The 18,410-nt window shown below is 36.9% G+C and overlaps 1 protein-coding gene across 1 annotated transcript in view; it reads right to left on the bottom strand.

The window, feature by feature from the left end:
* The window catches only part of LOC129107185 (filamin-A-interacting protein 1), a 31,088-nt gene extending 16,384 nt beyond the window's left edge, over positions 1–14,704 (bottom strand). Inside the window, exons 1-2 of the mRNA XM_054618592.1 lie at positions 14,430–14,704; positions 857–1,114 (exon numbers count right to left, since the gene is read on the bottom strand). Coding sequence (XP_054474567.1) covers positions 857–1,105 — 249 coding nt within the window. The 5' untranslated portion in view covers positions 1,106–1,114; positions 14,430–14,704. The remainder of the gene's footprint in view (positions 1–856; positions 1,115–14,429) is intronic.
* Between the last annotated feature and the right edge of the window lie 3,706 nt (positions 14,705–18,410).

The raw sequence follows: 18,410 nt of genomic DNA, 5'->3' as shown, positions 1-18,410 counted from the left end.
TGTGAAAACTGAAGGTGGTACTAATTATTTAAATTATAATAAATTATAAATGAGTGGGTTTTTTTCTTCTTAAAAACAAACACAAAACATAGATTTTTGATGATTTTGATGTTACTTTTCCTATTGATATATATTGATATATATGATATAATAAGAATAATAAAAATAACAATATAAATAGTAATACTTTTCATATATATATGCAAACAAAACGTTTTTCGTGAAGCACTTTGGCATTCTTCACACAAACCAAAGAATTAAAAGCCAATAATAACAGAAATATGGTAAAACATAAACAAAACAAAATGAGAAAAAAAATGTAAGAGGCAATTTAGTAAAATTAAATGAAAAATCAAAAATCGAATGACATCGAATAAAAAAAAAGAATTATCAGAATAAGCTCTTTTTTTTTTTAAAGACAATTAACAAATCTGAGGGGAAACCAAAAACGCAGCAAACCTACTTGGTTAAGTTTAGTAAAAGATCCCAGACGCAAAGAGTGCCATAAACATTTTTAGACATTTGTATTCACAGAAAGCTAAAAAATCTGAACGTAAAATATTAATTTCTATTCAGGTTGTGGTTGCATTTGTAAAACTGTTTTACAGATTTTCAAGCTGCTCAAATCGTCTCAGAATGTTGATAAACATTGACATAAAATGTAACTTTTACTAATTTCGGATGCAAATTTCAGAAACGGGAATACATCACTCTAGTGGTTGTTGTTCAGATTTGGTTAAATCACGATGATGGATGATGATCTGACAGGAATCTCAGTCTAAAACCACTGACTGTCATTAAAGTAATCAGAGGTTGACGGATATCAACGTCCCTGTAAAGTGAATCTGATTCCTACCTGAACTTCTCCTTCCATGATTCCCAGCAGATGAAGCAGGTCGGTCTTTGACAGATCCATCGCCGCCGGCTTCCTGCTCTCTGAAGGTTTCTGAGGTTTCGCCGTCCTGCCGTCCTTCTCCTCTCGCTGGACCTTCATCTTCCTCTTCGTGAGCTCCGGTTTGTTCTCCTCCTCCTGCTTTATGAAGCCTTTGGTGGGCTGGATGTGTCCGTCATCTGGACCCTCCATGGTGCAGCTCCTGGATCTCATTTTTACTACCTGTGAGTGGAAACAAAATAGATGCCAATAAATGAGACACTGATCCTTAAAAACCTTTTAGTTCATTCCAGGAAGCTCAGTGGTGGTCTGTATATGAATGTATCTCATTATCTGATAACCCAACGTCCATATTTTCTTATCATTTCGCTTCTTTGCTTGATTTTCCAGCAACGTAATTTGCTTTTTGGCAGCCCAGTCTCAAATTTTGACTGTTCTTGAATGAAACCATGATGGATTATGAACGTTTCAACCTCTGCAAGATGGTTTCCATTGAGGACTGGAACGATCTTGTACCAGGAGCAGCCTGGAAGATACATTTTAAATAAGAAAAGTATGATTTGGAACAACCAAAACAATTTTTTTGCAACCAGTGAACAGGAAGTGACCATATATGGACTGAGGAGGAGTGACGTAGAGACGCCGTATACGTCTCTGGTGTCGACCTGTCAATCAGTGTGTAGCCCCGCCCTAAAGCATCCCCTGCTTTATGGTCTGTTTGACTCTAAATGGAGCATCATTTACTAAATGAACATCATGCTGTATTGAAGAAGACTTGAAACTAGAGATTGAGACCATAAACTCATGTTTACAATGTTTACTGAGGGAATAAATCAAGAGAGAAGTAGAGTCATTTTCTCATAGACTTCTATACAACCAGAGGAGTCGCCCCCTGGTGGACAGTAGAGAGAATGCAGCTTTAAGTCTTCAGGACCAGTTAAAACTTCCTCACAGTAACTTGAAGCAAAAGATTTGAGTACTTCTTCCACCTCTGGATGACTCTCACGACCTAACACTTTATTTAGGTCACAGGAGCCAAACAAAAGCCGTCCGATACTGGGTGAGGGGTTGAGATGCAGGTCCAGCAATTGGATCAAAGTTCCCCGATGCTGCAGGTCTGGATGAAAGCAGGCCGTGACTCAACGAGAGAGAATCCTGGCAGTGAAGCGGTAGCAACCGTGTTACCGCGGACTGTTATTAATAGTTGTTTCAGGTGAGATGCCAAGATCTCCAACGCGTCACAACCACAGAGCTGTCCTCATACGGACTGACAGTGACGGTGAACTGGGAGAGTCACTGGAAGAGCTGGTTGGCAAAATCTAAAGCCAAGACAAGTCTGAAGCAGCAGTTGGAAGGTTTGGGCTGAAGAGGAAAAATCTTTCTGGAGTCAATGAGTAGCTGTGTGCTGACAGAAGCCTTTATATTTACTGTACATGATCACAGATTAAAGCAAATATTCATGCAACACGCTTAGGAGTTTTTAAGACAATTTAAGGATGGGTTTCTTAATGGAAGGTCCTTTAGTTGACAGACTTTTAGTCATGATGTCCCTGAAAAAGGAGTAATGCAACAGCACACAGTGATATTCTAGATGAAAATATTGTGCTTTGTGCACAAATCCAGCTCCATAAAGAAATACTTTTCCCAGTAGTGTAGGAGAACGTCACTGGTCTGCACAGAGTCCTGACCTCAACCCCATTCAACACCTTTGGGATGCCCTGACCTGCTCATAACGTCATTGTTGGACAAAGCAAATCCCCTTATTCCAACGCTTTAGAAGATGTGTTTACGCTGTAAAGTTGGCAATCGCTGCAGTGAAAGACGGCTTCAAAAACACACCAAACTCCTTCAGAACAAATGTAAATAAACATTAATAAAGCCCGCCAATATGCATTTTAAATAGTTTATTTTATCCGCCCATGGGGAGAGATATTTATGGAGACATGATGAGGCCTAACTGGTCTCCTGATTTACGGTTGAGACCGGATAAAACCTCAAGATAGCTGTGGCCTGTGGACGACACACGAGACCTACAGAAGATAAGAAGGTAGAGGAGGCATGTTGGCGGCAGGGCGTCTTAGTGGTTAGACGGCGCGTCCCATGAAGGTCAAAGGTGTCCTGAGTGTCCTGATTAAATGTCTGTGTGCAGCACATGGATGCTTTCTAATCCGACAATGCTCAAAGTGGGACATTCATGGTTCCCAGATGAATCATCATTCACCCTACTTTGGATTAATGTCTACCTGAGCAGAGATTGAAGTCTCTCTCCCTCTGTGTGTGTTGTTATCAGAGCTTCTCCTTGCTTTATTGTCCTTTTAGTGCATGTTAGCGTGGCAAACTGGTTAGCTAATGGCCGCCGTCTGCCCTGCTCTCATACAGTGGTTACGGCTGATTATACCTTTTGCCGACCAACAGCGTCATGGAAGCATAGCACCAACCCTCCTGTTACCCCTCATGTAAAAACTGTTAGCTTGCTAGCTGTCGCTCTGAATATCCAATTTAGCACATTTCATACTAGATCCAGAAAAATGGCCTATAAAAGGGTTTTTTTCATCATGTTTCAAATGTGCAGTGGTAGGTTTGAGAAAATGGAACCATAGACACAAACAGCAGCTCCTTTATAAATAGAGTAATTGATTGTTTTCATGTGGTTTTCATTCAAATGCAACTGCCAGGAAACGTCGGTGCAGCTACAGGTTTTCCACAAGTGTGGAATGATTTTCACCAAATATAACAAGATCCTAGTAGTCGTATTTTCACAGTATTGTTGCCTCATAATTACGCCAAGGAGGTTGACATGATTGGTCTCTAGCCATTCAATTAAATTCAATTAGTTTGTATGTGTGACTTTCAATCTAGATCCAAACAACGTTGACATGATTGGATACAAATGGATGGTTTGAAATGTGCTGACATTCATGGTCCCTACAAAATCATGGCTGTAGACTCTTCCCACATGGCTGCTCGAAAGTAACCCCAGTGCAGCGCAATACCTAGCATGCTAACGGTAATGCATAGATATGTTTTCCTAATAATAGCATGACTCAGATAGGATTTACAGCTTAGCTAACGGAGTACGTTAGTATGTTTACATACAGAGCAGCTGCCCAGTTTGACCAGTTTGCATTGGTGGTAATTAGAACAGTGAGCGGTCCATTTATCTAATCAGGTTTAGGAAACCATGCTGTTGAACTGTCCATCATCCATCTAACAGCCCACTACACTGTAATGTATCCGTCCTTCGCCTCTATTTGAGAGCTGTGCAGCAGCTGTTTGTTTGGTGAAGTTTTATTAAGGGGTATTTTTAGGGGTCTCCACATTTGTGTTGTTCAGAGTCCAACAAGGGGGGAGACTCCGGGGCTATCACTTTATGATCCATCAGCAATCCCACACATTCCTGAACCTCCATTTTCCTTCTTGGCTGCAGCTCTCACGCTCCTCCACAGCGGCAGTTGTTGTGACTAAATAGCCGCTGCGTGTTTATAGCGTTAGCTTACACAACGCCTCAACAGTTGTTAGCTAAACAGAGGTCACGTAAGGTCAAAGTCTGAGACAAAAACACCAGGGCAGTCGCTAAACATCCAGCGGGTCGTGTTTCTTTGTTTTTGTTTCAGCTGATATAGCGATGATGGAGATGTGTACTTGGATAAATATAGCTCATGCTAGCATGTCCGGCCTCTGTGGACTGTTATTGTCTGATGAGCTGCATCATTACACATCAGTCTCATGATTAAAAGAAAATATGACTGATCTGTCATGTTAGCATTGTTGACAATAATATGAAAATAGGGAAATTAGTTTAAATGGCTCAACAGTCAATCAAATATAATTTGACTCAAACTGCGGCGGCCATGTTTGGAGGTAGATTTGCGTAATATTTATGACTTCAAATGATTCACGTCAACCGAAGACGTTTTTATGATCGCAGAGCTGGTTGAATTTACAAATACTGTAGCATTATAAGACTTTGTCCTGTAAATTTCAGTGTAATTATCTTGATTAGAAGATTTTGTCTGACTTGAGGCGTCAATATTTGTGTTCATTTTCAAGCACTTCTGTTGTATTTAAGGCCAATTTGGATTTATTTGAGCTTTCAGAAAATTCACAGCCGTAACAATGACTTGGATGTTGACTTGAACAGTATTTACAAGTCAGAAACTGCTAATTACAGTAAGAGAAACCGTTATATTTTGTGGTGAAATGGTGTGAGATTGTTAGTTCATCAGAGCCAGTATCAAAAATATCAAAGATTGTTTTATGTTTTTGTTTTAATGCCATATTTTTGCATCTGTTTTAACATAAATGACAGAAGATTACAAAATATTTTTGTGTATTTTATGTAAGAAATCAATATTTTCCCTTCCAGAAAACAACTTATAGCGCAGTTTAAAGTTAATTAGTATTGAACCAACCTCTCCTGTCACATCAGTTTCACTTCTGGTTTTGGGGTCGATCCTGTTTATCTTAATGTAAAAATAAAAACTTAAATATAAATAAAAACGTAATAAATGCTTCTCTCCTGCTAACTGATATCCCTTTAATTTACAATTTTAATTTATCATTTCCTGCATTATGTCCAATCCAAACATTTTGTTTCAAGAGAAAAGAAATGAGGTGTTCTCAAACAAAATGTAATATGAAAGCAGCATGCTTTATGATGTGAAACTGTACTTTGACCCCCTAATACAAAAAGGTCAAATGAACTAATACTGAGCTCTTTATGGTTTACCTTGGAATTTGATCCAAAATCCACCATCTCAACTTTACAGTTCTTCAAACTTCATTCTTTTCATCTACAATATGATTTATGAATGTTGATTCCAAAAAATGACTATATAAGGGAGAGATCAGCTTGGTCAGGAGGTTTAGAGAGGTCTGGCCTGTCTCTGTAACTCACCATAATGGGGAAAGTAATGCAGTCAGTCATCTGTGCTGCAGGAGGGCTTCAGATGCAGGTCGTTAGCAGACAAGGAATAACTTTACAGCAGAGCCAAAACAAATATACTCCTGTCGTTAATCAAATGTTATTAATATTTCAAATGGGGCTCATGATTTGTAAGATCTATCCAAGAGCTGCAATAGATTTAATTATTCCTGAAATGCTTCAATGTCTTTATTTCTCCTCCGACAACAGATCATACCTAAAATAAAATGTTATGAGCACAAAATTGTTTGTCTGCTCTTGTTCATGCGCAGCATATTTATGCATTTATGAAACTGCAAAGGATAAATCAAAGATAAGCAATACTTTTAACCTCACAAAGCAGATATTTTCTTTAAAACTGCAAGATTTACAGCTAGAATAAAAAAAAAAGTCTGCTGGGCTAATTTCAATGTGGATTACAACTGTTGCCATCTTGTTTTTTGCAACCAGTGAACAGGAAGTGACCATATTTGGACTGAGGAGTGACATAGAGACACCGTGTCAACCTGTCAATCAGTGTGTAGCCCCGCCCTAAAGCATCCCCTGCTTTATGGTCTGTTTGACTCTAAATGGAGCATCATTTACTAAATGAACATCATGCTGTATTGAAGAAGACTTGAAACTAGAGATTGAGACCATAAACTCATGTTTACAATGTTTACTGAGGGAATAAATCAAGAGAGAAGTAGAGTCATTTTCTCATAGACTTCTATACAACCAGAGGAGTCGCCCCCTGGTGGACAGCAGAGAGAATGCAGCTTTAACACATGAAGCACTGACTTCACTCTGCAGAACCAGAGTTTGCTGCCTGGCATTAATGCAGCATGAGAATCAATTTGTAACCACCTAGCAACCAACTGACTCTTCATCTCATTTCAGTGTTGATAGTTTTTATTGTTCTTTTTCAGTACCTCTACTCCTTTCTGTATACTCCAGCAGATTCAATTGTGTTTCCAACTCCTTTTTTGTTGTTCATACTTCAGCTCATTTTTCATCGAAGCTTACCGTCCGTTTTATTGTATTGTTAAGAAATCCCCTTTAATCAGCAACAGCAAGAAAAGATAGTTTTAGTGGGAAAACTCCCCCCGCCAAAGGTTTTGTCACGGCGCTGGGAGCTCAGCTGGCAAAGAGCCAGCGACTGTTTATTTCCATCCAGCTGAGCTTGTAAAACGGTGAGAGAGAAGTCTGGGAGGTAACAGCTACCGAGCCCACTGGATATAAACGTTCTTCACAACTTTCCAACAGTCTGTGGGATTGTCAGCTCCAGCTCGTTATGTTCAGTCTCTCTGAGGAGGAAATCTGCACAACGGCTGAGCGGTTCAGGTTCACAAGCAGGTCAAAGAGCCTCTTAAAGAGTCACAGTTTTAAGTGTATTCACAACAGGAGAACCAGACTAAAGTGAAGGGTTGAGACTGTAATCCGGAATTGTTCCCCAGGCTGCAGTTCTCCTTTAATAAATCTTCTTTAGTCAACATTAACATGGTTATCAATTTACATAAAAATCACCCTGAAGTAAGGGGTAAAATAACTAAAGATAATGAAATAATAGCTACTACAGTAATAATGAAAACACTTAAATGTGCAATTCTTCAAAAATAAGATTAATTTAAGTTGAATATCTTAAATTAGTGAGATACATTTAAGTAGCTAAAAACCAAAACCAAGATGTAATGTAATGTTACATTATTGTTATATGAGATATGATGGAAAGCTTCAGAACAGTTACAGTTAAAAAAGGGAATCTGAACATCTACAATCCCATGACAACTGTGCAGACTCCATCTGCTGAGGAAGATCATGTGATGTGATGGTTACTAAAAGGACTTTCTGGTCAAGAATGAACTTTGAAGTCCAATTTAAAAAAGACAAAAGTCATAAATGTTCTCAGGAAAAATGGAAAATCTGAACATCTACAATCCCACGGGGATTGAACTGGGCATGGAGTTCATGTGATTTGATGGAAAGCTCCAGAAAAGCTACTAAATAAACATTCTGGTCTAGAATGTGTTTTGAAGCCCAATTTAAAAATAGAAAGTTAGTGATGTGTATCAGAAAGAAAATGAAAATGAAAAATGTACAATCCCACAACAACTGGGCTGACTCCATCTGCTGAGGAAGAGCATGTGAAATGATCAAAAGGTCCAGAACGGCTCCTAAATGTGGTCTTGTGGTGAGATTATTCCACCAACTGGAGGATCTTTGGCTTTATTTTGCTTTATGAATTATCATCCCAAAAAAGACGTCATTAACTCTGTTTCTTGTTTAAATTGACAATAATAAGTGAAATCAGCAGCTCTAATATTTGGATGGATTCAAAACTAATCAATACCAACATTAAAAATTTTTTTATTTCCAACTGAGTGCAGTACCAAAAACATGTGTTAGATCCATATGAACATTTTGATTTGTCTACTTTATTCATCTCGACATCATAAAATAATGAGTTGGGTCAGTTTTGCGATGATGTCATAGCTACCTAACTGGAAACTGTGACCTCATAGCTTCGTGCTGGTTTATACTCCCGTTATCTCGAGGTCACAGCTTCATTATCCCGTCATCTCGACATACCAAAGTAATTGTTTGCGCCTGTGTTTCGTTTGTCCCGCTGCTGTTCTCCTCATGAGCGTGTCAGTGAAGCTGAACGGCAGCCAAACTGGACCAGAACTGACTTTAGTAAATACCGACTGACTGATTGTTGTTATCTCATAATAATGAGGTCATTTAGTCACGAGATCACATAAAGTAATATCTGATATTTAAACAAGATTAAAACAAAACTTGTATCTTTTTGTACTTTTGATAAAGGCTTAAAAAAAACACTGATGTTTGACTTTAAAGTAAGACATTTAAACCAAAAAACAGTTTTAAAGATACATGACCATCAGGCAACAAGAGTCTGCAGCCATGCATGAGACTCAGGCACAGCGATGCTAAAGGCTAATGTTAGCATGCCATGACTTTTACCCATAGACTTACATGGGGAAAGAGACATCTGTAACACAAGTATGTATTTTTCTTTTTGTTGAGGTAAATCAACTTCTCAGTACGAACACATAAATAGCCCTTAATTAAATCATCAGGTCCTAAAAGTTGTAAAATGCACTAATAGCTGAATCCGGAGTAGTTTTCCTATGGAAGTTTATTTTGAAAATACTGTATACATATTGCTTTTATAAAGAGCAATGACAAAGATTACAATTTCTCATCTATTAAGTTCTGAATAATGAATTGATGGCAGATAATAAAACCTTAAGTTACAACTTACAAACACTACAAAAGTATGGTTTGTTAGAGTGCGGTACGCATACAAGGGCATCTTCTGTAAACATAGAATATTGTCTGAAATTGGAGCAGATTTAATCATTTGTTTCAGTAGATCCCTGTTTGACTGCTTTGTAAGTGAAAACTATTAGTTATCCAGTCCCAGAATAGCTCAGACAACACAATTAATCTCTGCATTTCCTTCACTTTGGTGACACAAGTATGTATTCAAAACCACCTTAAAGAATAACTCCTCTGTACCGGGTTGCATGTAAAGACCATTAGGTGGAGTTTTCTTGCACCAGCGTGTCGTTCTGGCTTTTATGATTCTGTGGAAAAACCACTCGACATTGCAGTCTGAAATAAAGTGTACAGTGCTTGACTAATATCAGTCTATCAAGCAACGGGTGCTTGAAATAGTGGCACTTACAGTCGAGGCTTGAATTACACCACAGGCTCACAGTTCCATCTTTAGCATCCGGAATAGAACAATTATAATCGGAGCTCGTCGGCACATAACGAGACCACGTCAGTCCAAGTGAAAGTGTTTCTATAATAAGATTTAAGACGGAACATCTTCAGTTTATCTGCTCGTTAACAAGATAAGTTAAAAATCTTTACTTTAGCAGATAAGATAAGTTCAGTTATTCTCTTAAAGCTGACCAATGAAAATATAGTTATGAATATTATATACATTATGCTAAAATATCCCCCAAAAATGTTCAGGCTGGTCTCATCCAGCGTTCGAAGCTAGACCTACAAAACATATTGAACCATAATACCAAGATATCCCATGAAATGATTTTGTAACGAGCAGAAATTGAAACAAGTTGCTGGACTTTTGTAGGAAAACGCACAAAAAATAAGGAGTAACTTTTTCAAAAGATATCAAACAAACAGTTTATTAGTAACCAAGCATTTGACTGTGCAGGTATTTTAATCTAGTTCCTCTATACTTTACATTATTTAGTAATTGTTAGTAATCGGCAGACACTGACACTGCAGTTTTGAATTCAAGATCGATGTTTTATCAGCATGCAGACAATCAGCTGTTTATGTTTTTGCTTTTCAATAGAGTAGAATTCAGCTTTCTTTGTGTGTCTGTTTTGATTCCTTCAGCTAAATGTTCCATCATGACTCCTTTAATTAGCCCTGACATCCGAGACACTCCTTCCTATTGCACCCAACATAAAGATCTTGCTTCAGCTGTCTATATTCCCAGAGCCACGTCAGTCATCGTGGGCTGAGTTTACATGAGAGAGCTCTAATCAGCGGTGACCAGCCAGAACGCTGACATCACTCCCGACATGCAGCTGAGCAGCAGCCAAGTCTCACATGCCTCTGAAATGGACTGAGCATGAAGTCACTTCCCTCATAAACTCTGGGAGTAACGAGAGGGAGGGTGAGGGACACAGTGGGGCAGCATATCATGAGAGTCACAAACCGCTGCCCGTTTCACATCATTTTGGCATTTTTTTTACAAGCTGTTTAGCTCCAGAGTGATGATGAATGTCGAGAGGTTTGTGGTTCAGACCACCAGCTACGTAGCACCTCACTGACTGGAGAAATGACTCATGAGAGAGAAATAATCCTGGACCGTCCAACAAGAGAAAGCTCACACGCATTACAGTATCCAGTAAAGACAGAGATCAATACTCAGTGTTTGAAACCTCTCACATAGCTGAGCAGTAACAAAAATGAATCTGCTAGCAAACTTATTCTAATTTCCCCATTTTTCGATTATTGCTCATTAAGGCAGAATCATACATGTCTAGTCATAGCCAGTAAATATGTTATGCTGAGTTGCATTTACTTTGCAATTACATACAAATTCAATGCAAAGACTATAATACTACAGGTGGCTACTTACGCCAATGCTTCATGTGTTAAAGCTGCATTCTCTCTGCTGTCCACCAGGGGGCGACTCCTCTGGTTGTATAGAAGTCTATGAGAAAATGACTCTACTTCTCTCTTGATTTATTCCCTCAGTAAACATTGTAAACATGAGTTTATGGTCTCAATCTCTAGTTTCAAGTCTTCTTCAATACAGCATGATGTTCATTTAGTAAATGATGCTCCATTTAGAGTCAAACAGACCATAAAGCAGGGGATGCTTTAGGGCGGGGCTACACACTGATTGACAGGTCGACACCAGAGACGTATACGGCGTCTCTACGTCACTCCTCCTCAGTCCATATATGGTCACTTCCTGCTCACTGGTTGCATAATAAACATGTTGATGGCCGTAATCAAGGCTTCATAGCATCAGTCCACAAACCAATGGGTGACGTCATGATGACAACATCCACTTCTTATATGCAGTCTGTGGTTTTGACAATAACATGCTAAGATCATATCGAGGAAACGACATTGGTCAACATCCAAACATGGTTTGAGGGAATGATCGATGGTGATCGGATACAATTAGAAACCCTCAAACACATCACCCCTATTCGAATGTCATTTTGAAGTGGATCTGATGTTTTGACCCTTTCAACAGCCCTTAAGGATTCGTAACAACTGGTGGAAAACCCCTGATCTGGATCATCACCAGAACCTAATCAGTGGTCTGTTGGTTCCGAGCCGATCTGCTCCGACCACATTTCACAGAAACCTGTTGATTCCTTTGATCTTGACATCCTACTGACGGACGCAGCAGGCGAACAAATCAAGTTTCAACTTGAAATAAAAAGATAATATCTTAATATAAATTACATAAATTAGTGAAAGTTTGTGAGCATTCTGTTAAAAACAACCTCTTTCCACACATCAGTTCACAAAAAGGGTTATAAAAAGGTTGCAATGAAATCAGTAGCGGAAAAAAAGCTATTAATGGAGAGAAATGTCCCATGAGATCTGGGCGGGCCAAAGCATGCTGGGTAAGATAACACAGAGGAGGTGGAGGCAGAGAGCGCCCCTGTTTACTGTTTGGATTGAACGTAAATCAAACTGGAACATTTTCCATATTTAACTAGAACATAACAGTACAGAAAACAAACTGTCCAGACTTTGAGATGTCACAGGTTTGATTCTTACAGCAAAACACTGAACCACAGCAGATGTATTCACTGTCACTCTGTAAATAAGAGCTTCACTAAATGCTTATAATGACTAACTTTAAATCTTCTTTCCTCTCAACAAAAGAAAAACAACATCAGCTAACGTTTAAGCAAATGACCAACAATGAATTATGTTTTTGTTTAAGTGACAGCGTTGTTGTAGAGTGAAAAAGTCTACAAAAGGATGGATAGGTCTACAAAACATCAGACTTTCAACAGTCAAACTTTGTTTCTTTAAATCATGACAACGAAGATCCCCAAACCCTAACCTTTAATCATGAAATGTGCCATTAAAACAATACAATTTTTTCAAATTCATACTTTTATTTTTTATTTCATTTTCTCTTATTATGTTTACGTTTTCAACCAAAACACCGAAGCAAATTCCTTAAATATGAAAACCTACATGACAATAAAACTAATTCTGATTCTGATGACATTACAATCTTGTCTCTAGCTCCACCTTTAGGACAACTTTGCTGTGGACATTCATGATCCCCGGAGGATGAACCCCTTTGATTTTTGACACATTATTAATGTTTATCAAACACCAACAAACACAAGTCACATTACAAAGACTTACAAACAGAATATCTGATCAAATCTGGTGATCACCAAAGTATTATTTATATTTATATAAATATAATTCATCCTGAGGGGAGCATGAATATCATACGAAGGAGAAAAACAGCATCATTCATCTTTGTTTTTCCCCGAAAAGCTGCAGTAGGACGTTAACAAAAATAGCAAATTTTACACTACAATTACTGCTCATGCCTTATAATAAGTATTATTATTGTAACCATGATACTAAAGATCCCTTAATTATACTAAAGTACTTATTTTAACCCAAACCATGATGTTTCCCTCATCCTAACCCAACCTGACAGCGTTCAGCATCATTAAACAGATTTATTCTTTAACAAAACTTCTTAATGGTTTTAAACAATGATCTGTGTTTTTTCTGCCTCATCATCTCCTCTCTGAGTTCTACGTTTCACTAAGAGCCGCTCGTCTCTCCTCTAGAGAGCAGAGCTTAAGTACTGTGGTATAAAGATCCATTAAATGAATGCCGTCTCTGATGTATTCTGTTTCCTGAATCGAGCGTTTACTGGGCTGTGAATGACGGGAGTCATAACTCACTGAGTCACTCATGAGTCAGAACCAACAGCAGTTCATTCCAGTAACTTATCACACTCTGTATTTACTTTAAATCGTGTTTTATGGACTTTATTTACTCAACATCTGTCTACTCGGTTTATACAACATCTATTGCATCTGAGTTTTTCTTGTTTAAGGAGTCGTTCCTTCTCCTAATTGAGGATCAGCTGTTTCTGGATGTTTTTATATTCATTAAAGCCCTCTGAGACAATGTGGGATTTCTGAGAAAGAAACTTGATCTGAAATGGGATAAGAATAAAAAGAGTATCTTAAAATGCTGTCGTATTAATCACCCTGTTTCTCCTGTGTACGTGCTAGTTAATAATTAGTTGTAACTTAATTAAGCTCATATTTATTTAGGAATATCTGTCATTTAAGATCTATAATAATAAAGTATTTTAAGCTTTAACTTGGAGACTCTCTACGAGATCTTAAAATCATATTCCAATGCAGTAAATGTTGTGCATTAGTTTTACAATATTACCAAACAAATGTGTGAGTAATCATTTTACTACGGACTATAAGTAATATGATTAATATACTATTAACAGAAATATATATCAAGAAGAATAATGTAACGAGTAACGACAATGTTTAAGATAGTTAACATTTGCTCCACATCCAGATAAATGCTGCTTTCACATTAACGCCTCAGAGATAATGATCAAATATTATAAAATATAATGACATAACACCGATAGGAGTAATTATTGGCTGCATATCAATACTTATCCTTTTGATACTTTAAGTAAATGCTGCTGATAAAAACACATCTTAATGTTTTTCTCACCAAAATCATTATGGAACAAAATAAATAAATTCCATAATTTGTAATCAGATCTTTCTTTATTTTTTTTTATTTAAATAAATTACTAAATCAATTATCAAATCAATATTCTTTTTTTAATTATATTTTAATAGTGTTAAAATTATTCACTTTCATGCGTTTCTTTTTGTGTACTTTTTTATTTTTATTTTTATTCAATCATTTTCCTTAATTTATAGATATTTTTTACTGTATATTATCAGTCATGTGATGTTTGGTTTTTCCACCATGTAAGTTTTTTAAAACATTCATGAATTAAAAATGAAATTGAACTTCACAGTTTAACACACACCTGTTTCGTCCTACCTGGTCTCAGCAGGTCAAAGGTCACACAGCTGTTCAATCCCAAAACAGTTGATCCGTTCCTCTGTGATGAGTTCACTGTCGTCTCTCACAACATCACTGAGTCTCTGAAACGTCTTCCCTCCTTCAGAGTTCCTCTTTAGCTTCTTCTTCTACACTTTTTTCTTCGAGGCGTGAAGTTTCGTTCTGAAACCGAGGAGGGAAACAGAGAGACTTGTTCTGTCAGCGTTGATAAATTCAAAGTTTGTTCCCGGTCAGAAGAGAGAGTCTGCTCTATATTTAACATGTGCTCTCAGTCTGTTAGCAGCTGAACTGACTGAGGCTTAAACAAACCCCCGACAGCTGAGCTCTGAGCCAGTCCAGCTACTCCTCCTCCTCCTCCTCCTCCTCCTCACAGCCAGGAGCTCGGTTTGGCTCAGCTTGTTATGAGGTTTGCATTACTCCTGTTACTTTGGTTTAGCAGGTTTATTTGGTTTTTCTACTCCCCAAAGCCACAAACCTTTTCCCTTTAAATGCTACAAGGCTACAAAGACGCCAAAGATACCAAAGACGTCAAGTTTGATTTAGAGTAATTCATTTTAAATCAGATTCAATTTGTTTTAAATGAAAATCTGATTTATATTTGATCCGATCATGCAGCCACACAAACAGTCAGAGATCCAGGCTGCACAGAACGCTAAAGCTTTTCAATAACAGGGGCTGGTTAGAATCACTTTGTTTCATAAAACAAACGGCTTACATGGACATTTTGTCCTTCAGAGTTTTTATTTCTTCCGGGAAATATTCACACACAGAGACTTGATGTTGTTGTGTGAAGGATCATTCTCACATCATCATCTCACCAAGAAATAAAACAGCTGTTGGACAGCGATGCGTTCACACACCCACACAAACTGACAGGAGGTCAGTTTGAGACAAAGGGGTCAACTTTCCCATTTTTGTCAGATGAAGTCATAAACACACAACATGTCGTCTGACTTTCCTATGGTAATTATATTTAACTTAAACTTATTTTTTAACATATTAAAGCCACTGTGTTTATAATTTAAAGGTTTTCCGCTTTGTTGCCCCCTAGTGGTCGTATAAAAGATAACATTGTGGCGGACAACAAACGGTTTCCTTTTTTATATTAATTTTTAATCTAATCTATTTTCATTTCACCTTTTAAATTTATTTTATAAATAATTACATTTTTAAGGTTTTAATTCCTGTACAAATATATATTAGTTTATTTCTTTTTTCTAAAAAAAAAGTATTTGTATTTTCATATATTTTTTTATTTCACCTTTTAAATTAATTTTTAAAAAATCAAATTTTTGTGTTATTTATCATTTCAAAAAAGAACTAAAGTTAATGTCATGGTGGCGCAGGAGGAAAAGTCTGAGGATCGCCAAAGTCAGGATAAGACATCATCAGGGGAACATGAATATTTGTACCAAATCCTGTGCATGCAGGACATTATGAGATATTATATATGAGCATATCTGAAAATGTTGACCTGCAGGTGATGCTCGTGGATCACCAAAATTAGTGGGATTCATCCTTAGGGGATCATGAATGTCTGCACAGAAGTTCATGACAATTCATCCAATCTTAGTGGAGATATTTCTATAGAGACCTTAAAAGTTAGTGTCACATTAGCACTAGAGGAAAAGTCTGATGATCACCAACATTAGTGGGATTCATCCTCTGGGGAATATGAATATTTTTCCAAAACTTCATGACAATTCATCTAAACTTTGTTAAGATATTAGTATAGGGAACAAAAAAGTTAATTTCATGGTAGCACTAGGGGAAACATCAGAAGATCACCAACATTAGTGGGATTCATCCTCTGGGGAACATGAATATATGTCCAAAACTTCATGACAATTCATTCAAAATATGTTGCAATATTATGACAAAAACCTAAAAGGTTACATCATGGTAGAATAAGAGGAAAAGTCAGAGGATCAGCAATAATAGTGGGGTTCATCATCTGGGGAACATAAATGTCATGACAATACAACCAATATATATTTTTTATATTTCGATAGAGACTTAAAACTGTATCATCGTAGTGCTAGAGGAAAAGTCAGAGGATTACCAACAACAGTGGGGTTCATCCTCTGGGGAACACGCATATATGTCCGAAACTTCATGACAATTCATCCAAACTGTGTTGAGATTCTTTGACAGAGACTTAAAAAGTTAACGTCATGGTAGAACTAGAGGATAATTCAGAAGATCACCAACATTAGTTGGATTTATCCTCAGGGGAACATGAATATCTGCACAAAACGAGAAGACAAAATTGATGTGTTTTCACTCGTTCACCACACCCAGACCTCCTCCTTCACTCCCACATTCACCAAACAGCTGCTGCCGCTCCCGTTTAATCTGTGACCCTCCATTAAGTCAAATCTCTGCAGATGAATGAGAGAACCTCTGTGTGATGATCATCTCAGGACTCAGGGCCTTGACTCAGTTCACTCTCATGAGCTGCAGCTCTGCACATTTTGCTGTGAATTATAACAAACTATATATATATATATATTTGTATATAAATACCGCTGAAAACTGTGCTGCACTCTCCTCTGAGGCGGCATGCTAACGGTACGATGAAATGTCAAGTTAAACGTTGTGGGTAATGACCCTTATTTGCTTTAGATGAGAAGATCGACAGCAATCCCCTCTGTTAGCTTAGCATAAAGACTGGAAGCAGAGGGAAACAGCTAGCATGGCTCCGACCAAAGATGAAGAATACGCCCATCAACACCTCTGAAGTTAGTTAATTAACACGCTATGTCTTTTCTATTTAATCTGTGCACAAACACAATGAAAGGCTCTTCATAGCCATGACATGACTAATAAGAACACATGATACATATATATAGCTATACATATATAAAAGTATGTCATATATATATATATATATATATAAAGAAAATAATAAAGATGTATGTATTATATCTTCTTTTTTTATTTATTTTAATATTTCTCTATTTTTGTCTTGTTTTTAATTATTAAGTTAGCTGTTGATTTCCAATGCATATTTTTTTTAAATATATTAAATTTGATTAAACAAAATAAATTTAAGGTTGTGTTAGGGTTTAAGTCATTTATTAAGCATAACATTTTCTGCTGTTTTCTAAATAATTGTATAGATCCAAAAAATGGTTTTCAAACATTTGAAACTGATTAGTTAACTTTAAATGAAGATCAAATGTTAAAAATTTCACAGCAGGTTTAAATATTATTTTTTTCTGCATGTCCTGATGATCGATATACTATCAGTCAACAAACCGGTCCAACTCTGGCAGATGTGCACAAACTAAATGATTTACTAATTATGTCATTTTTAGTTGAAGCTCCATAATGCTTTATAACAACAACTCTTATTCCATTTTATCATAACTAATTATAATGGTATAGTACATTTCATTTATTTAATCATTTTAGGCTATCAGGAGTTTAAAATAACTCTTATGTTCAGTGCAGTCGGTTTAAAATGTCTGCAGTGACATCATGACACTGATGGTGATTTTTCATTTCATTTTAATGAGGAACATCGCCATCTAGCTCTGATCACAGCCTCTTCATGTAACTGGAGAAAAACAAGGATCATAACCTCCACATTGTTGTTTTGCATTTTCTTTTCTCTCTCTCTATCTTAAAATAAATGATTACTCAATTGATCATATATTTCTCATTATCACAGCATCCTGCCATGGCACACAAACCTATTAATAAATCATAGGAAAAACAATAAAGGTTACATTTTCGCATTTGGATTTAAAATTATTTTATGATCTTGTATCATTTTTATTTTTTGTTTTTCTCTTGTAATAATAATTATCCTGACATTATCTCATAATTTCTTGAATATGACATTATATTTTCCTTTCTGACCCTTTGTTGTTGTTGTATTTTTTTTATTCTGCAGTGTAATTTTATATTTGACTTCATATTTCTGCAGAAGAAAAAGCATATGTGTGCCTGTCT

This window comes from Anoplopoma fimbria, chromosome 18, assembly GCF_027596085.1.
Source record: "Anoplopoma fimbria isolate UVic2021 breed Golden Eagle Sablefish chromosome 18, Afim_UVic_2022, whole genome shotgun sequence".
NCBI classification, from domain to species: Eukaryota; Metazoa; Chordata; class Actinopteri; order Perciformes; family Anoplopomatidae; genus Anoplopoma; species Anoplopoma fimbria.
This window is presented reverse-complemented; position numbering and strand designations above follow the sequence as displayed.